Source organism: Carcharodon carcharias, chromosome 2 (genome assembly GCF_017639515.1).
Source record: "Carcharodon carcharias isolate sCarCar2 chromosome 2, sCarCar2.pri, whole genome shotgun sequence".
Lineage (NCBI taxonomy): Eukaryota > Metazoa > Chordata > Chondrichthyes > Lamniformes > Lamnidae > Carcharodon > Carcharodon carcharias.
The window spans coordinates 127,549,693-127,575,837 of record NC_054468.1 but is presented as its reverse complement, the minus strand read 5'-3'; the positions used below and the strand labels follow the sequence as shown (position 1 = coordinate 127,575,837).

At 42.3% G+C, this 26,145-nt stretch overlaps 1 protein-coding gene across 1 annotated transcript in view; it reads left to right on the top strand.

Annotated features, from left to right (window-relative positions):
• The window catches only part of esr1 (estrogen receptor 1), a 301,449-nt gene that overhangs the window by 67,747 nt on the left and 207,557 nt on the right, over positions 1-26,145 (top strand). The window contains exon 3 of the mRNA XM_041206645.1: positions 3,460-3,576. Within this exon, the coding sequence (XP_041062579.1) occupies positions 3,460-3,576 (117 nt within the window). The remainder of the gene's footprint in view (positions 1-3,459; positions 3,577-26,145) is intronic.

Genomic DNA, 26,145 nt, shown 5'->3' with positions numbered 1-26,145 from the left:
TTTCATTACTTCACTCTGTGTTCCTGAGTGCCACATCTCACATAGCTCCACAAACGCATTTGGTCCTTCTTTGTGCATCTGACAAATCCGCTTTGCAGACTTGAATGGGGATTTACCCAAGTGACCTTGTATTAAATGTATTACTATTTGAGCAACATTGAATCATTTGCGTAAATAAACAAACCATTCTTATAGCTCATTAGGCAATAGTTTTAGTTGCATTAAGAATGCGGGCTCTGAAAACAGATTTCCTTTTATGGGGAATATTTGAAGGGAGGGAGCAGAGCGAGCATCTATCCCTGGGTGGCTGCATTGTTCATTGATTCCTTGATGTTTTATTAAAAGCAGATATGGCACTCAATTCTTAGCAGATCCTTTGAACATTTTTATCATTATATTTTACAGCAGTCTGCTGTGGAAACTACAGGGATGTCTTGTATCTGTCAGGAACCTGTCACTGCATTTGATTTTTATTGCCCATATAGATTGCTTGCTTTAACCAGCAAAATAAGACCCCCCATTATCTTTACTATTAATCTCCCTTGACCTTAAATGTCAAGTATTTTATTCAAAAGCTGCAGCTCATGTCTTGTGCAATTTGCCCTGTTCTTTCATTCCAAATCTGTGTTGTGTGCAATAATATTGGAAGAGAAATTAGTGCGAAGGTGGAACAGGACAGAAAAAGCCAGCGCTTTCAAAAACTTTTTTTTAAAGGTGTGCTCAATGCATTTTGGACTTCTAACTGGCAGTTAAAACAGCATGGCCATAACTAGAGCCACAGGCTTCTTCCTGTCAGAGGTTGGGTAAACAGTATCTCAAGAGAAGCTCCTCTCCCTAACAGCAAAGACTCTCTTTAGCTGATCACAATAGACAACAATGACTGAGCCGCAAGATTGCAAAAAATTCCACAGAATTTGCAGTAGAGAAACTGGCCATTCGGTTCAGCTGGTTAATGCTCCACAGATGCCTTCCTCCATTCTACTTTCATCTTGCCCCATTGCAGAACCTCCTATTCCTTTCTCTCTCTCATGTACTATACTTATTTAGCTCCCTCTTAAATACATCTTCACCTCAACTGCCCTTATGTGGTAAGGAGTTCCACATCCCAACACGCTGAGGAAAGAAATTTCTCCTGAATCCCTTATGGTATTTATCAGCAATTATCGTATTTATGGCCCCTAGTTTTGGACCTCTCAGAAGTGGAAAATGTCTACACTATCAAACCGTTTCATAATTTTAAAGATAGCTATCAGGTCACCACTTGGCTTGTTCTTTTCTAGAGAAGAGTCCAGCCTGTTCAGTTTTTTCTGTCTATAACTTCTCAGTTCTGGCTTCATCCTTATGAATCTTTTTTACACCTTCTCCAATACCTCTATTTCCTTTTAGTAACTTTGATACTAGATCTCTGCACAGTATTTTAAGATGTCAGCGGATAATATGGGAGCAATGCTGGAAGCACCACATCACATAAAGGGCCTGACTGCCATCGCCTTATTGTTCTATCTTTTCCTGACTTGAACAAGCATTGGTGGGACAAATAGCCAACGGTCACCCATCCATAATTGCGCTTTCCAAGCAAGTTTTCATTGAGACACCCAACACCTCCACTGGGGTGGAGCCTAATTAATCCGTTTATAATCAGGGTCCTATAAAAAGGGTATAGTGTTTCTGTGTGAGTTAGTACTGCTTCCTAAACCCACCAACAAAGCAGCATTAGCCAGTTCCAAAGGAACCTGCTATCACCTGCTATCATTGAAATCACTCGAAATGTTTGGTAGACATCTAGCCTGTATGTAATAAATTGGGGGTTTTGGGGTGCAGAACCACTGTTTTGTTTTGCTGGGGGTAACTGGACACCCTTCAGAAAGCTTAATGGAGGTGCGAGCATTGCTGCTTTTCTGCAAATAGCCATCCTGGCTCGAGGAAGGGGAGGACGATGCAGCTTGTGGAGGGGCCACAGAGAGAAGGGCAGCTTGCAGGCTCACTCTCCCATATAAACCTCTATTACTTGCATGCTGCAGAGCTGTGTATAAGGAGGCTGATCTTCTTCAGGGAGACTGTCACAGATCTGCAATCTGCAGCTGCAATGCAGTGCCTATTGCAACATATAACTGTAAGATCCTACCGCCCTCAGTCTTTGCCTCCGTCTATTCTGGGCTACAACTGGGAATGTACAGCAGCATCTGAGAATCTGCATTGCATGCTTGCTTTAAGCAGGTAACTGATGCTGTTATATCTTGTGGTTCCCAGCAGTTTGAAATAATCACCCTTTTAGACGCAAAATGCTGCAGCTTTTCTTCAAATCTATTTCCCAGATCTCACCGTTTGCTGGGGACTGTCACATTGTTGCTTGACACCTGATTACAGTGCAGCAGTGAATATGGCACCCTGGATATACATTCATATAACAATTAGTTCTTAACTCTTTATGAGTCACATAATATAATAGACACTAAGCAAACAACTTCACCACACTCTTAGAAGTGCTTGCTTACCAAGGCTCCGATGAGTTATCTTCCCCAATGGGCTACTGAGGGTCTGATGTCTGGAGATGCTTGAGTTGAGATCCTTGGACCTCAGGCCCCAAATGGCATGGCTGGAGGCTCCAGCATCTTGACTTTTCTCCGAGCAGTCTGGCTAATTTGCTGGCATTTAGGGCAGGTTTTTCACAAGTTCACACAGATGGCAAGGAATCTAGTCCCACAAATGACACATGCCGGGGTGTCATGGGCGTACTACACTCTGTTCTCTGTCCAATGTTATGAATGTTGGGGTGCCAGCATTTGTAAGCGAGAGGGCCCTCAGCCTCCACCCAGTAGCCCAAACACAAAACTTAGCTCGCTGGCGTAAAGTTGACAGCACATTGACTGAAGGGATGCAGCATCTTCACAAATCCTTCCAGATCAGAGCTATAAAAAATAATTAATATGCACACGCCTTGCTCGCACCCTAAATCGCACCAAGTGCGGTCCACCCATCATCTCAGTATTTGTTGACCTACATTGACTGCTGGTTTAAAGCAATGTGTTGACTTTAAATTTCTCACCCTTGTTTTCAAATCTCACCATGGTCTTGCCTCTCTCTATCCGCGTACCCTCCCCCAGCCCTACAACCATCCAAAATTTTTGTCTTCTTCCAATTTTAGCCTCTTGCACTTCCCTGATTTTAATCACTCCACCATAGGTGCTCGTGCCTTCAAATGTATAAGTCTTGAGCTTTGGAACTCCTTCCCTAAACCTCCCCTCCTTTTAAGTTGCTTCTTAAAACTTTAGTCCTTGATTAAACTTTTGATCATTCTTATGTGAGTCGGTTTCAAATTTTGTTTGAAACGCTCCTGTGAAGTACCTTCAGATGTTTTACCAATTTAAAAGCACTATAATAAATGCAGGCTGTTGTTGTTGAGGTAGGAGAATGTCTGCTGTGGTTGAAATTTATTTGGAATCTCTCCTTTCTTTCCAGGACACAATGACTATATGTGCCCCGCCACAAACCAGTGTACTATCGACAAAAATAGGAGGAAGAGCTGCCAAGCCTGCAGACTGCGTAAATGCTATGAAGTGGGCATGATGAAAGGTGGTATGTAATATTTGGCTTTTAGTTCTCATTCCATCTGTGTTCAGGTTGTAAAAGCAAAAAATATACTTATTTTTAATCAATGTTTTCACCAGAAGATGTGACAAGGACAAACAGTACTACCCCTGCAGATAATTTTCTATATGATACACTGTGGGGTACCAATAATCCCAGGTGACCTAATAACCCAAGCTGATACAATACACCCAGCTAATCGAATATCAGCAGATCAACTGTGTCCTAATTGATCCAATGTGCCCAAGTGATTCACTATTATCAGATGATCCAATATCTATAGATTATCCAATCACAGCTACAACCCCCAAATGATCTAACACCTCCAGATGATCTAATACACTTAGATGATTGAAATACTACCAGGTGATCGATTATCCTCTGGTGATCTAATACACTTAAGTGATCTAACACCCCTTGTTGATCAAATACATTTAGGTGATATGATACCTCCAAGTAATCAATATCCCTGGGTGATCCAATACTCCTCAGTATTCCAATATTTCTAGGTGATTCATTGCAGTCAGCTCCAATATGCTCAAGTCATCCAAAACACCCAGGTACTCCAATACCAAAGGTAATCCAATATTACGAGGTGATCCAAAGCAATCAGAAAACCCCCAGGTGATCTAATGAATTAGAATGATTCAATGTACAGGAAATATAACATTCCCAGTGATCTAATACCACCAGCTGATCTAATAATAACCGGTGATTGATAAGATCCAGGTGATCTGATATCATTAGATGATCTAACATCTCTAGGTGACCCAATGCACTTGGGCAATTGAATATCTAATACACATTGTTGTTCTAATATACTGCCTAGATAATCTATTAGATTTAGGGGATCTAATACACTCACACCACCAAATATTCAGTTATGTAATACTTCTGGCGATCTATTTCAATCCCCAGGTGATCTAATGTGCACAACTGATCCTATAGTTTACAGAGATCCAATGCATGCAATAAACAAAGACATGCAAGTGATCCATTCCCCCAGGTGATCCAGTGCCTCAAGATAATCCAAAATACCCATGTGACCTAATACCAATACATCCTGGTGATGTAATACCCCAACTTATTTAATAGCCCCCAGGTGATTCAATACAACCAGAGTTAATAGCCTAATTGATCTAATATGTACAGATAATCTAATTACCTTTTCATCTATACCCTCTGGTGATCTAACAGCACAGGTGCTATAATACATCCAGGTCATTTAATGCACCTGTGATCTTATAGGCCCAAGTGATCCAATTGGCGCAGTCGATCCAATAACCCTAGGTGATCCAATATTGCTAGGTGATTCTGTGCAACCATGGCTAATATGCCCAGGTGATATAACAACACCAGGGGATCTAATACACCTAGGTGATCTAATATAGTTATGCAACCTGATACATCCAGGTGATCTAATACTGTAGATAATCCTGGGACAAGGTCTAATACTCACAGGTGACCTAAATGCCTCACATGATTTAATATCCCCAGTTGATGTAATACATTTAATTGAAGTAATATCTCCAAATAATCAAATATTCCCATGTTATCCAATGTCCTCAGGTAATTCAAAACCACAAGGTTAACATCACAACCAGATCTAACACATCCAGGTTATCCAAAATGCTTACATAATCCAATATATATAAGTGATCGAGTGAACCCAGATCATCTAATACTCTTAGGTGATTGAAAAGCTCAATGTGATCTGATACTCCCAGGGCACCTAATATTCCTAGATGATTTAATACCGTGAGGTAATACCCCTGGTGATCTCATACCCCAACTTGTCTAATACCCCCAAAGTGATCCAATGCCTGCGGGTGATCCAATAATATCAAATGATCTGATTTTTTTTTAGCTGATCTAATGCATTGAGAGCTAGGGGAGGTGGTAACATATTGGTATTGTCACTGAACTAGTATTCTAGAGCCCCAGGGTAATGCTCTGGGGACTGGGTTTGAATCCCACCATGGGAATTCAATAAAAATCTGGAATTAAAAGTCTGATGAAAACCACAAAATCATTGCTGATTGTCATAAAAACCCATCTGGTTCACTAACGTCCTTTAGGGAAGGAAATCTGCAGTCCATACCTGGTCTGCCTTACATGTGGTTGACTCTTAAATTCCCTCTGAGCAAGGGCAATTGGGGATGGGCAATAAATGCTGGCCTAGGTAGTGATGCCTGCATCCCACGAACAAATAAAAAAAATACCCCAGGCGTTGTAATGGATTATTTAATACCTGCAACCCCCCCCACCCCGCAACTATCATGTAGTCTAACACGCCCCCTAGATATGAGGGTAAAAACAGCTATAGATAACTAAAGTGATGTGGGACAAAATCAAACTAAAAGAAAAAGCATGTAAAAATGCAAAAGCTAGCAAAGATCCTGGTAACTCAGGAAGATACAAAGAACAGCAAAAGGTGACAAAACAGATGATGGGTGGAATCATGTGGAGATGAATTTGGTGGGTGGGGAGAGGCGTGGAAAATTGGACTGAGATGCGTCAGGTTCCCTCCCCAACATATTCTTCCTCCAGGTGACTTTCCCAGAGGTGGACCCGCTTTCATAGCAGGTGCCCACTTGTTCGTGGTAGGTAGCCAAACAAGGCATTTAAAGGGCAATTAGCCCTTAATTGTGTGCAGCAATGAAATTTTACGGAAGGCATGCGTGCCCCATGCTGTGTCAGGAGCCCAGCTACGCAGCAGGAGGTTGCTACTATCTATGCTGCTATTATGGAGTTGCAAGGCTGAAATGGGCACAATGAAAGTGTTCTTGTGGAGAGGTTCCCCTCCACATTCATGACACTAGCTGGGCCTTCTTTTTTGTCAATGGCTGTGGAGCCCTTCAAATGGACATCCTTTTTGAGGTGCCCTCATGCTTTTCATCTCCCTCAGCAGCACCTGCCTCTCCCACTGGGGCTGCCAACTGGCCAGCCCTGCAGGCCCCACCACTGGGCCCCCCCATCCATGTACGGCAAATGCGGAGGCGGCCTGTTAACTGGCCATCTCCTGTAAGGTTATGCCGCAGAGTGATCGCCTAACACGAGTGGGGTTGGGACCTGCAAATGGTGCTGGTGGCTGAAAATTTTTAAATCGATGAAGATTCGGGAGAGTAAGAGCTCCAAAAGGAGCAATGGATTTTCAAGGGATATCGTTCAGTGCAATTTTTTTTTTTACAATTATGTTAGGAAAAAGAGGAAACATGTGAACCCCCTGAAAACTGATAACGGTGAAATTGTCAAGGAAATAAGGACATGTTGAACATTACTTTACATCAGCATTTGCAGTGCAGAAAGAGGTCAGCATTCCAGACATCCCAAGAAAACTAATACTGAATCAGAGATGGGGACTAAAAAAAAATTAACGTAAGCAAAATACGAGTGACGACGAAAATAATCGAGAGTGACAAACCCCAGGATCTGATGGTTTCCATTCCGGTAAATAGGGGGTTTAAACATTGCAGCTGTCCTAAGTATATTCTTCCAAAGGTATCTCAGGAGACCATTTCCTTCAGGAACCATTTCTTTAGATTGGAAAGTTGCTTGTGTTACTTCATGATTTAAGACAGGTGAGAGAAAAAACCCCAGAAATTTATAGACCAGCTAGCCTAACCTCTATTGTCAGGAAATTACTAGAGTCCATACATAAGGGCAGAGTGACAGAACACCTTGGCAGTTTTCTGATGAGAACAAGCCAGTATGGATCTGGATAATTGGTAGGTCATAGATAATTTAATAGATAATCTAATGAAATTGAAGGAAGTCTTGGAAGAGGTGAGGCAAGTAATGGACAGGGGAATGGATGTGGGTGTTACTTCCACAGACTTCTGGAAGGGGTTGAATAAATGATCTCAATTGAGACTATTAGCCGAAGTTAAAGCTCATGAATTGAAAGGAAATGAATGAACTGTTTAGGAAGTTGGCTGAGCAGCAGGAGACAATTAGTAGGGAAAATAGACAGGTGCTCTAACTGGCAGGATGTGACTAATGGCGCTCCGCAAGGATCTTTGTTGGGGCTGCAACTATTCACTGTATTCATTAAGAAGTTAGATAGTAGGTTAGAAAGTTTACCAATGACACCAACATAGGCGCATTGTAAACAGTGTAGATAGAAGAATAAAATTATAGAGATATTAATAGATTATGATTTTTTGATAAAGTGCCACATCAAAGGTTATTGCAGAATATAAAAGCTCATGGTGTAGGGGGTAACATATTAGCCTGGATAGAAGATTGGCTGGCTGGCAGAAAACAGAGTATGCATAAATGGGTCTTTGTCTAATTGGCGTGATGTGACTGGTGAGGTCCCGCAGGGGTCTGTGCTGAGGTCTCAACTATTTACAATTTACATCAATGACTTACATGAGGGGAGTGAAAGCATGGTAGCTAAATTTGCAGATGACACAAAGATAGGTAGGAAAGTATGTTGTGAAGAAGACACAAGGGCTGGAATCTTCCAGCCCCTCCATGGCGGGTGCCCCCGCGATGCGGCAGGCGAGCCAGTGATATCTCTGTTCACATCTGCAGGATGGGAAGATCCCGCCAGCATGAGGAGCTGGAAAATTCCAGTCTAGGAGTTTGCAGATGGATATAGGTAAGTTGAGTAAGTGGGCAAAAATCTGGCAGATGGCATATAATGTGGGAAAATTTGAAGTTGTTCACTTTGACAGGAAGAACGTTAAAGCAGAGTATTACTTAAACAGAGAATGACTGCAGAAATTAGAGGTTCAGAGGGATCCAGGTGTTCTGATACATGCAGATACAGCAAGTAATCAAGAAGGCTAATGGAATGCTATCCTTTATTACAAGAGGAATTGAACATAAAAGTAAGGATGTTCTGCTTCAGTTATACAGGGCATTGCTGAGACCGCATCTCGAATACTGTGTGCAGTAAATGCATTGGAGTCTGTTCAGAGAAGGTTTACTAGACTGATACTTGTAATGAGCGGGTTGTCTTATGAGGATGGATTGGGTAGTCTAAACTTGTTTCCACTGGAATATAGAAGAGTGAGGGGTGACTTGATTGAAGTATATAAGTTCCTGAATGGTCTTGACAAGGTGGATGTGGAAGAGATGTTTCCTCTTGTGGGTGAGTCCAGAACTAGGGGGCACTGTTTTAAAATTAGGGGTCGCCCTTACATAACAGAGATGAGGAGAATTTTTTTTCTCAGACTTTGGAACTCTCTGCCTCAGAAGGCGGTGGAGGTGGGGTCACTGAATACTTTTAAGGCAGAGGTAGATAGATTCTTGTTAGCGAGGGAATCAAAGGTTATTGGGGGTAGATGGGAATGTGGAACTCAAAACACAGCCATGATCTTATTGAATGGAGGAGAAGGCTCAAGGGGCCAAATGGCCTACTTCTGCTCCTATTTTGTATGTTCGTATGTTCAAATGGGCAAAATTGTGGCAAATGGGTTTCAATGTAGGCAAATGTGAGGTCATCCCATTTGGATCCAAAAAGGATGGAAGGGGTTACTTTCTAAATGACACATATTTAAAAATAGTGGAGGTCATAAGAAAATGATGGGTCCAGGTGTGTAGATTGCTAAAATGTCATGATCAGGTACAGGAAATGATCAGAAAGGTGAACGGAATGCTGGTCTTTATATCTACAGAACTAGAATACAATGGGGTAGAAGTTATACAAATCCCTGGTTAGGCCACAGCCAGAGTACCGTGATCAGGTTTGAGCACACCTTAGATGAATATATTGGTCTTGAAAGGGGCACAGCATAGATTTACCAGAATGATACCTGGTAAATTAAATTAAATTATAAGGAACGATTACATAAACTAGAGTTGTATTCCCTGGAATTTAGAATGTTAAGGAATTATTTGTTTGATGTTTTCAAAATACCATGTTCAGGGGGTGCCTGGCGGACAGACAGAGTAGATAGAGGGAGACTAATTCTGCTTGCTGGCTAGGGGGCATTGCCTAAAGCTTTGAACTTTCATAAGTGAAAGTAGGAAACTCTACGACACACATAGGGCAGGATTTTGCCCTTGGCGGGGGTGCTTGGCAGGACCGGGTGGGCGAGGCTGGTTGGGAAGCCGCCCGCCGCCCTCCATCGGCTCCGGACCGCGATTTCACGTGGGCGGGCCAATTAAGGCCTGCCCTGCATGGATCGCGAGCGGCAGTGCTGAGTGCTGATTGTGTGGGTGGGGGGAGGAGGGAGAGTGGGCCTGGTGCACAGTTTGTGCATGTGTGAGAAAGATCGCTTCAATCTCCCTGAGGCACGGAGCTGCCTCAGGGAGATTGAAGCGCTTTTAAAAAAATTAATAAATAGAATAAAAAAGTAATAAAATATGTCCCCTCGTGACTCTGTCACATGAGATGGGGCATGTTTTTTATTCCAAAATAAAGTTTTTCTTTAATGTGTGTTAGCTTTAGGAAACCTCATCCCACTCATGGATGATGTTTCCTAAAAATTGTAAAGGCTGCTTGGCCTTTTTGCCTGCCCACCAACCGGCAGTGTAGATTTCAAGTTGCTGAGATTGTTAATGGCCTTAATAAGCCTTTTAATTATCGGCAGGCACGCAGCCCGACATCACCGCATGTCATTTTATGCTCGGGCGTGTCGGACGCATGCCTGCACGCCCAGCGTAAAATTCTGCCCATAGACTGGCAGTAGTTTAGAAATCTCTTCCACAAATGACGATCAATGCAAGTCAATTGTTCATTTTAAAATCCGAGATTGATTGATTTTTGTTAACCAAAGGAATGGAGCAAAGGCTGGTATATGGAACTGGAACTCACTGATAAGCCATGATCTCATTGAATGGCGGAACTGGCTCAAAGGGTTAAATGGTTACTCCTGTTCCTATGTTCCTTGGTGATCCAATAGCCCAGCTGATCCAATGCGGCCCCGCTTCTCCCACACCGATGACTCAATATCTCTGGAAGATCTAATGCATGCAGGTGATACAATACACCCAGTTGAGCCAATATGTTTAGTTTTTCAATACCTCCAGGAGATCCAATACATCCGGGTGATTCAGTACCACCTGGTTGTCAATATTGCTAACTTGATTGAATTTTATGATGAGATAATGGAGAGGGTTGATGAGGGTTTTGCAGTTGATGTGGTGTATACGGATTCACAAAGTGTGTTTGATAAAGTGCCACATAATAGGCTTGTCAGCAAAGTTGAAGGCCATAGAATACAAAGGACAGTGGCAGCACAGATATAAGATTGGCTAAAGGACAAGAAACAGCAGTGATGAATGGTTGTTTTTTGGGTTGAAGGAAGGTGTACATTGGGGTTGAGAACATAGAACATAAGAAATAGGAGCAGGAGTAGACCATGCGGCCCTCTATCCTGCTCTACCATTCAATACAATCATGGCTGACCCCTGCCTTCATGCCCTCTCCCCATATCCTTTGATTCCCTGAGAGACCAAACATCTGTCTGCCTGCAACCTTGAATATACTCAACAATGGAGCAACTGCAACCCTCTGGGGAAGAGAATTCCAAAGATTCACAACCCCCTGAGCGAAGCAATTTCTCCTCATCTCTGTCCTAAATGATCGGCTCCTTATCCTAAGACTGTGCTCCTGTGTTCCAGATTCCTCAACCAGAGGAAACAACGTCTTAGTGCCTACCATTGCCCAAAGCCCATCACATATGTTTCAATGAATCTCTCATTCTTCTAAACTTCAGACAGTATAGGCCAAATTACTTGTCATAGGACAACTATAGATAATAAAAATAACAATCCAATGCTGATTGCCACTACGAGGAGGTTCAAGCCCATTAATGTCTTGGACTTGGGTGTACAGGGTACAATTTCAAAATTTGCAGTTGACCTGGAAGTGTTGTGAACATTGAGAGGATGGCAATAGACCTGAAAAGGATATAGACAGGTTGGTGCGAAGGGCGAACATGTGGCAGATAAAATTTAATGCAGAGTAGTGTGAAATGATACACTTTCACAGATGGAAAGAGGAGTGACAATATAAGCTGAAGGCTACAATTCTAAAGGGTGCACGGGAACAGAGAAACCCTGGGGTATATGTATACAAATCGTCGAAGGTGACGGAACAGTTGAGAAAATAGTTTAAAAAGCAGATGGGATCCTGGGCTTGATGAATAGAGGCATAGAATACAAAAGCAAGGAAGTTATTGTGAACCCTTAGTAAACATTGGTTTGGCCACAAGTGGAATACTATGCTCAATTCTCGGCGCCACACTTTAGGAAGGATGTGAAGGCCTTAGAGAGGGTGCAGTTGAGATATATAAGAATGGTTTCAAGAATGAGGGACTTCAGTCACATGGATAGATTGGAGAAGTTGCATTGTTCACCATAAAGAAGAGAGGGTTGAGAGGAGATTTTTTAGAGGTGTTCAAAATCATGAGGGTTCTAGACAGAGTAGATTGAGGGAAACTGTCCCCATTGGCAGCAGGGTCAAAAACTGAAGGACACCGATTTAAGAATCAACACCGACATGAAGAAAAATTCTCTTAAGCAATGAGTGGTTACAATCTAGAATTTAAAGCCCGAAAGGGTGGTGGGGGAAGATTCAATTATGGATTTCGAAATGGAATTAGATAAGTACTTGAAAGGGGAAAATAACAGGGACAGGCCAGGAGAATTGGACTATTGGCATAGCTCTTGCAGAAAGTTGGCACAGACTTGACAGGCTGAATGGCCTCCTTCTGTTCTCTAAACATTCTAAGTTTCTAAGTGATCCAATGTAATTCGAACTACCCCATAGAGATTGAATACACTTAAGTGATCTAATACCCCCCAGTACATCTAATACATTTAGGAAATTTAACATGTCCAAGTAATCTAATATGCCTTTTTATCCAAAACCCCAGGTGATCTTATCCAACAGTTATCCAATGGAAGTAGATCTAAAGCCCTTAGTCATCTAATACACTTAGATTATCTAATCCCTGTGATCTATTTTCAGTAGTTGATCTGATACACCCATGTAATTTAATTGCCAGGTGATCTAACATCTCCCCTGGGTGATTCAATATCATCAGTTGATCTACTACCCTCAGATGATCTAACACACCCACAAAATCTAATGGACCTAATTGATCAAATACAACCAAGTGATCTAATAGGCCCAGATAATGTAACAACACAAATAGATCTAATATGCCCAGATAACCCAATACAACCAGAGCTACTAACCACAGGTGTTCAACACATTTAAATAAGATCATAAGAAATAGCTGGAGTAGGCCATTCAGCCCCTCAAGTCTGCTCTGCCATTCAGTGAGATTATGGCTGATCTGATTGTGGCTTTACTCCAACTTCCTGTCTGGTCCAGTTACCCTGGACTCCCATGTAGATCAAAAATTTAACTCAGCCTTAAATATATTCAATGACTCAGCCTTCATTGCTCACTGGGGAAGAGAATTCCAAAGACTAACAACCCTCTGAGAGAAGAAATTCCTCCTAATCTCCATTTTAATGGGACACTGCTTATTTGGAATCTGTCTCCTAGTTCAAGATTCCCCAATGAGGGGAAACATCCTCTCAGCATCTACACTGTCAAGCCCATTCAGGATCTTTTATGTTTCAATAAGATCACTTCTCATTCTTCTAAACACTGATGAATATAGGCCCGCTCTGCTCAATCCTTCCTCATAAAATAACCCTTTAATCCCAGAAACCAGCCTAGTCAATCTTCCCTGAGCTGCTTCCAATAAAGTAAATCCCTCCTTAAGTAAGGAGGCCAAAACTGTACACGGTAATCTAATGACCTAATATCCCCAGTTGATCTTATATCCTCAGTTGCTCCAGTGCAGTTGGATCTAATACACTCAGCTGACATACTCCAAGGTAATATTGTAGTCCTGGGTGGTGTAATACCCAACAGTGATCTAATACAATCAGGTGAACCAATGCCCATTGTGATCCAATACTGCCAGATAACACAATATCCCAAGGTGGCCCATGAATGCAGGTGATATAATTGCCCTGGGAGAGTAATCCAGTAACCACATCTGATCAATTATTACCAGGTAATCCAATATCACTAGATGATCTAGTGCAACCAGGACTAATCATAATATTTAGATGATCCTGTATTCTCAGCTGATCTAATAACCTAGTTGACCTATGAGGCTCAGTTGATCCAGTACCCCGAGGTGATCTAATAACTCCAGGTGATCTTGTTCACCCAGGTAATTTAATGGAAACAAGTGATCTAATGTAGCCAAGATTGAATAGGCCCAGATGAATCCAATACCCTCCAAGTGATCCAATGCAATAATCTTTCAGGTGAAACCAATTAGTGATCCAAAGCAACATGAACAAATAGCCACAGGTGATTAACTTTTTTAGTAAATTTTTTATCGCTCTTGATCTGGTATCTCTAGGTGATAGGTTACCCTTAGAGGTCAAATGCACTTGTGATATAATATCTCCATTTGATCTCATACACTTAGGTGCTCTAATATTACGAAGTAATCTCATATCCCAGGTGATCACCAATATTGCCAGATGGTGCAATGAAAACAGATCCAAAACCTTCAGCTGATCGAATACCCCCAGCTGATCTAATGCACTTAAGGGATCTTCTATCCATGGTGATCTCATAGACACATAGGCCAGAATTTTTCCGTCGGCGATTTGGGGGCAGGGTCCGCTTGCCGACAGGAAAATGACGCGGGATGACGTCGGGAGGAACCCCCGACGTCATCCCAGTCCATTTAAATTTTTAGGAAGGCGAGCGGACAGCGAAATCAGCTGTTTGCCCGCCGATCTGTTAATGGCCAATTGAGGCCATTGACAGAGTAATTAAGATAATTAAAGGCCCTGCCCATCCAACCTTAAGGCTGGCGGGCAGGCCAGGAGCCCCAGTGGGCTTCCAATAATACGTGAAACCTCATCCACTGGCGAGATGAAGTTTCATGTCCGTTTTTAAAAACTTTAATAAATTTTATGTGATATATATTAACATGTCCCACCTCGTGTGACAGTGTCACATGAGGCGGACATGTTAATTTTCTAATTTTTTAATCTCCCTGACACAGCACTTAGTCTCAGGGAGCAGTGCGCATGCGTGAAAGATCGCACTTTGACAGATGGGGAATCCCTCCACCTCCCGCACAGGAAGTGCATAGCGCTTCCTGTCAGGCAGGCCGCTGGGCAGGCCTTAATTGGCTCGCCCACTCAAAATGGCGGCGGACCCCGTTTCGGCGGTGGAGTTCGGCTGCTTGCCCGCCGCTGAGCCAGTGGGACCCACCCGCCAACCGAGGGCAAAATTCTGCCCATATAATATAATACCTCAAGCTAATCCAATACACTCAAGTGACCAATATCACCAGATGATCCACTCCAGGGAGATCTAATTTTCCCAGTTTATCAAATACCCACAGCTGATCTAATGCAAACATTTAACCTAATATAACCACGTGATATAATACTGTCAGTGATCCAATATACCCAGGAGATATAATACTCTCAGTGATCCAATATACCCAGGTGATATAGTACTCTCAGTGATCCAATATGCCCAGGTGATATAATACTCACAGTGATCCAATATGTCTAGGTGATATAATACTCTCAGTGATCCAATATGCCCAGGTGATATAATACTCTCAATGATCCAATATGCCCAGGTGATGCAATGAAACCAGAACTAACACCTACAAGTAAGCTAATGCACTCAAATAATCTAATTACCATGGACATCTAATACTCCAGGTGAACTAATGTACCCAGTGGATCTAATACCTTAGGTGATCTAATACGGTTAGGTGATCTAATATAGCTAGGTGGTAAAGTATGCCCAGGTGATCTAACACTCCCAGATAATCTAAACCCTCAAGTGATCTAATACAAACAGTTGATCCAATGCATGCAAACCTAATACTCCACGTAAACTAATAGTTAAGCAATTTAATATGCCTAGGTGGTCAAGTATGCTCAGGTGACCTAATATCTCACATGACCCAAACCCCCAAGTGATCCAATATCACCAGCTGATCCAATGCAGTCAGATCTAACCTCCCAGATGAACTAATACACTTAGATGATCTAATTCCCTAATGATTTAATATACCAGGTGATCTAATACTCCCAGGTAATTTAATGCCTCCAGGTGTTCCAATGCCTACAGGTAATCTGATGAACCCAGTACTCTAATTCATCCAAGTGATATAATGTTTCGAGTAACCTAATAGGCCAAGGTAATCTAACACCTGCAGATGTTCCAATATGCCAATGCGATCCAATGTGCCCAGATGATCCAATACACCCAAATGATGTAACATCCCATGTGGCATGTGGTCTAATAATCTCAGGTGATCCAATATCTCCAGATGACCTAATGCCCCTAGATGATCTAATATTGCTCATGATCTGATACTCTCCAATGTGATCTAAAATCCCTGACAATCTTCAGGAGATCTAATACACTCAGACAATAAATTACCCCAGATAATCTAACACATATAGGTGATCTAATACTGCCAAGTGATCCAATGTTCCCTGTTAATGCCCCAGTTGATCTGACACACCTTAATATTTCCTCCCCCACAATGTTTATCCCATCCAATATTTCACACACTTCCTCCTTAACAATATCTGCTCTGTCCTTCTCCATCTGAAGACAGATGCAAAATGTTCATTAAGAACTATGCTCCCACCTTCCCCCTCCATCAAAGGTTATCTTTAAGGTCTGTAATTGGCCAGGCCCTTTCCTTAGTTATTCTCTTGCCCTTTATCTATTTCTAAAACATTTTTGAGTTTTCCTTGACTTTACTTGTCAATATCTTTTCATGCCCTCTCTTTGCTTTCCTAATTAGCGTTTTATTCTCAATCATTCACTTTCTTTACTCCTTAAGACTTTCTGCACAATGGATCCCTTGGCATCTGATCTAAGTTTTTTTTTTGCCTTATAGTACACTTTATGCTCTTTGACATTCGGGGTGGGTTTGGGGGAGTCTCAATTTGTGCATCCCACCCTTTTTCTTACTGGGAACATATTTGTTCTGAACCCTCTCCAACTTCTCCTTGAATACTGCTCGGACACATAGCTGTTTCCAGTCCACCTTTGCCAAATCACATCGCATCTCAGCTTAGTAAAACTGTCCTTACCCCAACTGAAAACTTTTACTGTAGGTCTACCTTTATCCTTTACCATAACTGCTCTAAATCTAACTACCACTAAAATGTTCACTTGCTGGTATCCCCTCTACCTGGCCAGATTCATTCCCTTTAACGAAGCTGGGAACTGCCCCTTCTCTGGTTGGGCTTGCTACACACTGGTTGAAAAAAGTTTTCCCAAAGACATTTTAAGAAATATGCACCCTCTGTATCTTTCACACTGAAATTATCTTAGTTAATCTTAGGGCAGTTGAAACCCCCTACCATTTCTGCCCCTTTTTCTCTGCACTTTTCAATAATTTGCCTATGTATTTGCTCTTCTACCTCCCTCTGGCAGTTTGGGGGTCTAAAGCATACATCCAGTAGTATGATTATGCTTTTTTGTTCCTCAATTCAATCCATATGGCTTCATTTGATGCTTCTTTAACACCTCGCAGCTATGATTGTTTCTTTAAACAACATTGTGACCCACCCTCCTTTTTATCCCCCTCCTCCCTGTCTGAAAACCCGGTAACCAGGAATGTTGAGCTGCCACTCCTGCCCTTCTTTAAGCTGCGATTCAGCAATATCTATGAGATCACAGGCCCAAGTGCCTATTTGTTCCCTCCGCTCATCCGCCTTATTCACCAGATACCTTGCATTGAGTAATATACCACTAATCACTGAACAGCAAATCATTTTGTCTATCTTCTTTCTTTGACTTCTCAACCTTCGAAGCTCACTGTCTCGTTTCTGCCCTCTGTTTCCAGTTTTGCTTCTCTTCCTTCTGAATCGAAGCAGTTAAGTGCTGAGTGGCTGGCTGGGCCAGTTCGGAGGGCAGTTAAGAGTCAACTATATTGCTGTGGGTCTGGAGTCACACATAGGCCAGACTGGGTACGGATGGCAGACTTCCATCCCTAAATGAACATTAATGAACAAGATGGATTTTTATATCAATCTGGTAGCTTCATGGTCAGCTTTACCAATACTACCTTTTTGTTCCAGATTTATATAATTAACTGAACTCACATCTCTGGATTATTAGTCTAGGCCTCTAGATTACTAGTACAGTAACATAACCACTAAGCTAATGTACTAATTGTATAACTCAGTGGCATCAGCTCAAGGTGATATTTAATTAGAGAAATGGGTAACAAATCTACAACATTCAACATCCACTTTCAATTATTCAATACTTTATATTTAGAAAATAATCTGTCCAGCTGTGCAGTCTGTTTGTTTAAGTTTTGAAATGCAACAGAACTACATGTTCTATCTGGCTTGCCGTAGTCATGTGACCTCAGTATGAGGGCAGCTCTCTGTAGGTGGCCATTTTAGATCAGTTCAATAAAGGCTTCAGACTGAGAAAGACACTGAGAATTATGGTAATCTTCGAACAAGAAACATGGTGCTGGAAATGGAAATTAAAATAGAGTTTTAAAATGCTGAAAATTCTGCAGAGAATCCACAGCTCAGAAAGGCACTCAGAAATTTTCAAATCTGCTAAAAGCTGCTGAAAAAGGGCAAGGAAAAGTGAACATAAACTGAAGGCTGCAAGTAAAATAAGTTAACATGGCTGCTGTTAACTTCCCCTCCCAGCTCCTGCCAAAATGAAAGGCGATATGTGGAAGAACTGGCAGTTTTCTCACTTGCAAGGCAAAACTACGAGCTGGCAACAGATTTAATTAACAAGCTGGAACTGATAAGAGCAGCCATATTCTAACACTGCTGGGGAGGGACCTGCTACCAATTGTATCCTACCCTAAATCTATGTAATGAACTTAGGAAGCAGAGGACAGAGATTTTAAAAGTCTTGAACACACATTTTGAATTGTAGAACTTATAAAATATCAGAGCACATGTATGGCAGAACAGGTCAGGAGATACGTTATGCTATGAGACATTCCAGGCTGAAAGAGCAGAACAATCACAGGGAAAGGGCAGGATTCAATAATGCAGATGACATTTTATGAAGGAAAAGAAGGATTGACAAACTTGGGGAAAGCAGTGTTTTTACTGTAAGAAGCCAAATCATTTCACATACAAGCGTTTGGCGAGAAAAAAAGCAAAAGAAGCTTATACAGATGGCCACTGGAGAGATATCAGCAGAAGAATCTGATGAGGAACTATACACAATCCACCAGGTTGATTCCTTTAATCTAAGGGTGATAAATGGTTTGTGACTGTTACAGTGATGACCACAGAATGAGAGTAAACAAGAAGTGTCACGTGGACACAGGTGTATCGTGCAAATGATGGCACGATACTCATACCAAGAGGACAAATTAGTCTGAGAGTCCAATTCAGGAGCAAGAAGGAAAATCTAGAGTTCCAGATCATAGGTGGGATTCAATGGCCGCTCATCTCAGCTGAAGCAAGTCTAAAGCTTGTACTGGTAACCCTGAAAGTGCCAACAGAAATTTACAATGTGTAACAGCGCACAAAACCATTGATTATTGAACAGATCCTAGAGAAATACAAAGATGTGTTTGCAGGGTTGGGATGTGTATCAGGAGAATATCCTCTAGAAGTCAGTGAGAGTGTAAGACCAATGCAGCATCTGCCAAGAAGAGTTCCAGCTGTCCTCAAGTCAAGCCTAAAATACAAGACAGAAGAGCTGGAATAGAAGGGAGGAATCAAGAAAGTGACAACTCCTACAGACTGGATGAGCAGCATGGAAGCAGTGAAACAATCTGGAAAGCTGAGAGTATACTTAGACTCAAAGGGTCTATATAAAGCTTTAAACAGATCTCACTACCCCATGCCAACCATTGAAGGAATTTTGCCGCAAATTACCAAGGCAAAAATCTTTACTACCGTAGATGTAAAAGATGGTTACTGGCAAGTGAAGCCGGATGAAAGCAGCAGCTTTCTAACTACATCCTGGACACCATTCGGGAGATACAGATGGTTGTGCATGCCGTTTGGCTCCAGAAGAATATTAACTCAGACAGCATAAGATCTTCCAGTGTGATCTTCCTAGAGTGGAAGTCATAGTGGATGATCTACTAGTCTATGGATGTGAAGACACAATGGAAGAAGCCATTACTGACCATGATCAGAATCTAGTGCCACTGTTAGAGAGAGCTCGCCAGATGAATCTGAAGCTGAACAAGAAAAAATTGCAACTGAAGATGCCTGAAGGCAAGTACGTAGGTCGTGTACTGACAACAAAAGGTCTTCACCTGGATCCTGACAAGGTGAGAGCTGTAGCAGTGATGCAGCGATCAACAGATGTGAAAGCAGTGCAATGATTTTTTGGATTCATGAACTATTTAGCAAAATTTTTGCCTCATTTGTTGTCAGAGTGTGAACCATTACTCAAGCTCACTGCCAAGGAGGTTCATTGGTACTGGACGCAGAACATGAAGCAACGTTCTCTAAAATCAAACATTTAGTGACGACAACATCATTGCTGAAGTACTATAACATCAATGATGAAGTCAGCTTGCAGTGTGACGCCAGCGAGACAGGTCTGGGAGCAACCCTAATGCAGCAAGGACAACCAATTTCATTTGCATCCAGGGCACTAACGCAAACTGAATGATGCTACACATGTCAAGTACATATCAGTCATTTGTCAGTAAGTTGAGGATGCTACAACAGAATGTGAAATCTTCCAGATTCAGTGTAAAGCAGCAGCTCGACATGCTCTGGAAGTCATCAACCCAGAAGAGGCATTGAATCTGACAGATAAATACCTTTCTTAAATCAAGTAAACTACCCAAAATGATACATTGCTCCAAGTGCTACAAGAAGTAGTGATGAAAGTATGGCCTGAGAGCATCAAGGACACACCCGTGGCCACAGTAGCATATTGGGCATACCAAGATAAATTGACAGCCCAAAATGGCATCCAGTACAAACGAAATAGAGTGATCATCCCAAAGGAGATGAGACGAGAGATGCTGATGTGTAACCATGCAAGCCATCAAGCAATTGAATCGAGTCTGAGGATGGCAAGAGAAGTGCTCTAATGGCCAAATATGAACAATGAGATTGAAGACTACATCAGCCAGGGCAGTGCTTGTAATGAGTACCAGCTAAGCAAGCTAGAGAGCCGTTGCAAGAGATCCCAGATAGACCATGGATGAAGCTGGAAGTAGACTTTTCACTACAGCAGGAACTGATTAACTTGTCACTGTTGACTACTATCCTGACAACTGGGAGTTCAACCAGCTGACTTCAATGACAACAGGAGAATTGATAGAGCACCTGAAAGCATACTGCAGTCATTACGGCATTCCAGACATTATGATTAGTGACAATGGCCCTCAGCTCAGGATTGGAAAATTCAGCCTCACGCATCTCTGCCCTGTCCCCAGTCAAATGGAAAGGCTGAGGTGGAAGTGAAAAGCACTAAAGGAATCATCAGGAAAATGAACAAATCTAGCACTGATGTTCACAAGGCAATCCTCGAATGGAGAAACACACCAACGGAAGGCCTAGAAAGTTGTCCAGCCCAAACATTAATGTTGTGCTGCACCCAAACTACTCTTCCAATAGCAAAAAAGCTGCTGAAACCAGAAGCAGTATCAGGCGTGAGTGAAAAAAATCAAGGTGAAACAGCAGAAGGCCAAATTTCACTTTGACAAGACTGCCAAACCATTGCCAGAGCTGAGCATTGGAGAGCCAGTCAGGGTACAAACCTCCAATGCTCTCAACAGGAGTCAGCCCACATGGAAACTTGGGACATGTGTAGAGAAATTGTTATCTCAGTCATACGCAGTGGAAGTAACTGACCAAATATACCAGCACAACTGCAGGCTTATACGCACAACTAACGAAGCTGTTCCTTCACAGAGCAAAGCTGTTCCTTCACTGCGGTTGGCTGGTCAGGAAGATAGGATCTCAGTAGCTGTACAGTGCACAGAATGACTCACAGAGATTCAATTGTCCCCAACAATGGACAAGGAACAACAAGAGGTACCACAGCAACAAGAGGCATGGGAACGACACTCTCAAGACAAGGAATATCACCTTGGTGAACAGCCATTGACAACACACCCATGTACCATTAAAAGACCTGCATATTTTGAAGACTATGTATGTCATGCAAGTGCAGAGACTGACCAGTAGACCATGTTAATGCATGAGAACAGTAGGTATATAGTGGGGTAACTTGGGTAACTCACAGTTACTCATGAACATGCATGCAAATGTATCTTCTGTTTGTTAGGGAAAGGGGATGTTTGGATCTTTTGTTTGTTATGAATAGGGGGATGTTTGGGTTTTCAAGAATTACATGCCCTATCTGGCTTGCTGTAGTCATGTGACCTCTGCCATGTGGGAAGCTCCCTATAGGCTGCCATTTCAGATCAGTTCAATAAATACTTCAGACGGAAGCAGTGCAATCTTTGAACCCAAAACACTGTTCACTGCCATTTAGCTCCTGACAACTATGACTTTATTACTAAAATGTATTTTGCTCCAGTTGATACAGTTAGTCAATGGGCCAAAAGACAACTTACTCCCTCGACCATGTTGATGTTTCTCTTCAACTACTGGCTGGGGTAAAGTTGGGGAGAATGGGGTGTGTGGAAGATGAACACCCCTTCCCCCACCCAGCTCTTTTATTGTATGTTGTTCACATGGTGAAGTATCTCCCTGTCACTCCCAAGCTCCTTGTGGCACTCCATTAACAAATAATGTTTAAAAAGTTAAGAACATAGCACTGTGTGTAAATGGTATAAAATGGGTAAGGGCACACTTAAGGCCTACACCATCCTTTGTTAGTTGCGGGTACCATCTCCTATCAGTTATAACTATGAAGGGAGTGCATCTGCCTTTCTGGTATATTTGCATGCCTCCATTATACCGTGTGCTAAGATAACAGCAGGTTGAAAGGACAATGTGGTCATTCACTGGAATGCGAACCTCCCTTGCTGTACTATCAGCCTCTGCTGACACGTAATGCTGTTATGACACCAGAGTCAGGTGGCAGGGGTGCTGGATCTCAGTACAGCTGCATTTCAGTTGTGGAACTCGTTCAAGGAGATGACTGAGCTGGAAAAGAATGTCCAAAAAAAAAGGGGATGGTTTAAATCTGTGTTGAAAAAGAGATGGCAGGGATGGGCTAAGAGAGAAATAGAGAATGAGAGGGAAAGTGAAAGGCTAAGATGCAGAGATAATGAGGGTACAGAGAGAGGCACGATGAAATGGACAGAGAAAGAGAAAATTAGGTGGCGGGAGATTCATATTGTTATCTGCATTATCTCTCTGAATACTTCTAACAGTTCAATAACAGTAGTTATAATTGGATTTGCTGAACCAATTTACATCCCTTCAAATATCAAGCCAAATCAAACAGAACGCATGACTTGAATGGTTGGGTGGAGATAAATTTGCAGTGTGCAAAATTTTCCAATGAAAGGACAATGGACGACAGTTGTCACTTTATAATGTTCTTGACTGTAGGTCAGCAGGTTATGGGTTTGGGTTGCATTCTAGGGTTGAGTACATGACCTTGACTGACACTTCAGTGAAATACTGACGGAATATTGCAGTGCTGAAGCTAAGGCCATTTGGATGATCAGAAGACCATAAGACGTAGGAGCAGAAGTAGGCCATTCGGCCCATCAAGTCTGCTCCGTCATTCAGTGAGATCATGGCTGATCTGATAATCCTTTATCTGCCTGTTTAGATGGATCCGTGATGAGCAAGGAATTATTTTGCTGTCTTGGCCAATATTCCTCCCTCAACCAATACCACAGCCTGGATTAGTGCAGCTATGACAACATTTAAGACATACATGCATTGGAGTATTGACCTTGATTTTTGTGGTCAAGTCCCTGGAGTGGGTTTGAACTCAAAACCTTTGTACTCAGAAGCAAGAGTGCTACCACTGAGCCATAAAAGTTGTGAGTTCAAATTTCACTGAGTTAATAAATTAAATACAATGAACCTGGTAATTTATGTGCTGGTACCAGAAAGTGACCATGAAATGGTGTTGAATTGTTTCACAAACCCAACTGGATTACTAAAGTAAAAGTCCTTCAGAGAAGGGGACCTTCCACCCCTAGCCAGGCTGGCTTAAACATGGTGCCATACTTTGTGAATGGCCTTAATAGGTATGGACAATAAATGCCACTTTGCCAGTCTCATGCATATTTCCAGAACATAGAAAGTGCCAAATGATACATTTCAAATGTATATTTTAATAGGTTACAATGTAAAGCCCAATAACAATTGGAATATTCACAGGGAAGAATGGGGCAAAATACACGTTTGCACTGATGCAATATAGGCACACCTGTTGCAACCTGGAGAATAGAGCACTCAGCTAGTTCTATTCTTTCATGTTTCCTCCTCCTCCTCTTAGTACAGGGTTGGGCAGATAAGGTCTAACATTTAAAAGTCATGTTGTGTTCTGTAGTTAAAATTTAACCTCTCACATCGCTGATACAGCCAGGCCTTTTTGTAACAACCTGCTCATATGATTAACTTAATTGTATTTCTCAAAGACATAGCTTAATTTACCTCGGGATCCGTCATTTATCATTAAAAGTTTTCAATAATAAGCAAGAACAAAGCATACTGAATTCCTCTTTGAAGACCACCATGAATTGGAGACATATTTTGGGTCATTAACTCCACTGTAGCTGCTGTCAAAGTCGTTGCATGTTTGGCCAACTCAGGAAGCTTTCATGTTTGGAAATTCAGATTCCTTTCCTGGTCAGCTCTCCCTCCCTCCCCGATCCAGATGAAATACCTTGCTCCCTGTAACCTCCTGCTTTAAGTAGCTTGACCCCAAATTCAACAAAACTCATTCAGCTGAGGAAGCTGATCAAAGCTGAGACGTGGTGCTCAATTCAAAGCTGTAGGTCAGTGACTTGGGCATTAACTATGGCTTAAAAAAGAATTTACCTTTTGCAGTTCGTTTTTTTTGGTTGGTCAAATCTTTAATCCACTGCCCCCACACATTTAGTCCACTACCGCACCACATTTAGTCCACTACCGCACCACATTTAGTCCACTACCACACCACATTTAGTCCACTACCGCACCACATTTAGTCCACTACCGTACCACATTTAGTCCACTACCGCACCACACTTAGTCCACTGCCCCACCACATTTCTTCCCAAAACCCCCAACCTTCTGAATTTGAAACAATCCAGCCCTTGGCTGCTCTCACCTTTCCTCAAGATTCGGTATCAGGCTCCCCGATTGCTGCAAAATAAGTGCCCAAGTGACTGATGTGTGCTTGGCTTGTGGAGCAAGAAGTCTCCATTCCTCTGGCTGCTTCAAAGAGAGAAGTGTTGCAACTGGGCTGGAACTACTTCATTGTCTGACTTAAAATTCTCACTTTCATGTGGAAATCCTTTCATGGCCTCCCCAATCCTATTTCTGATTTTTTTTTACAAAAATTATTCATGGGTGGGGGATGTTGCTGGCAAGTCCAACATTTATTGCCCATTCCCTGTTTGTCCTGGAATAGGTGAAGGTCCTTGAACTGCTGCAGTTCATGTTGTGTAGGAACACCTGTAGTTCTGTTAACGGGGAAGTTCCAGGATTCTGACCCATCAGCAATGAAGGAACAGTGGTATAGGTTCCAAGTCAGGATGGTGTGTGAGCTGGAAGGGAACTTGCAAGTGGCAGTGTTCCTATGTGTCTGCTTCCCTTGCTCTTCCATTTGGTAGAGGTGACAGGTTTTGGGAGGCGCTTGGCAAGTTTTTAAAAATTTGTTCACAAGATGTGGGTGTCGCTGGCTAGGCCAACACTTATTGACCATCCCTAATTGCCCTTGCGAAGGTAGTGGTGAGCTGCCTTCTTGAACTGCTGCAGCTGGTAGGTACACCCACAGTGCTGTTAGGGAGGGAGTTTCAGGATTTCAACCTAGTAACAGTGAAGAAATGACAGTGATGTCATTTCAAATCAGGATGGTGAGCGGCTTGGAGGGGAACTTCCAGGTAGTGGTGTTCCAATGAGCCTGCTGCCCTTGCCCTTCTAGATGGTAGAGGTTGCAAGTTTGGAAGGTTGCTGCAGTACATCTTGTAGATGGTAGGCATTGCAGCCAGTGGTGGAGGGAGTGAATGTTTATTTATATATTTCTATATCTGTTTGTACTTTTTTCTATAAAGGTGGAGTTGGCAAGGGGGGTGTTGGGGAAGTGGGGGTAGGTGAGTTTGCTCTTGCAGAGAGCTGACATGGACACAACAGGCCAAATGGCCTCTTTATGTGCTGTAACCATTCTATGATTCTTAAGATGGCAGATGCTAATCAAGCAGTCTGCTTTGTCCTGGATGGTATTGAGCTTCTTGAGTGCTTTTGGAGCTGGACTCATCCAGACAAGTGGAGAATATTCAATTGCACTCCTGACTTGTGCCTTGTAGGTGGTGGAAAGGCTTTGCAGTGTCTGGATTTGAGTCACACAGCAGAGAATACTCAATCTCTGACTTGTTCCTTTGATCACAGTCTCTGGTCAATGGTGACTCCCAGGATGTTGACAGTGGGGGATTTTATGATGGAATGAAGGGGAGGTGGTTA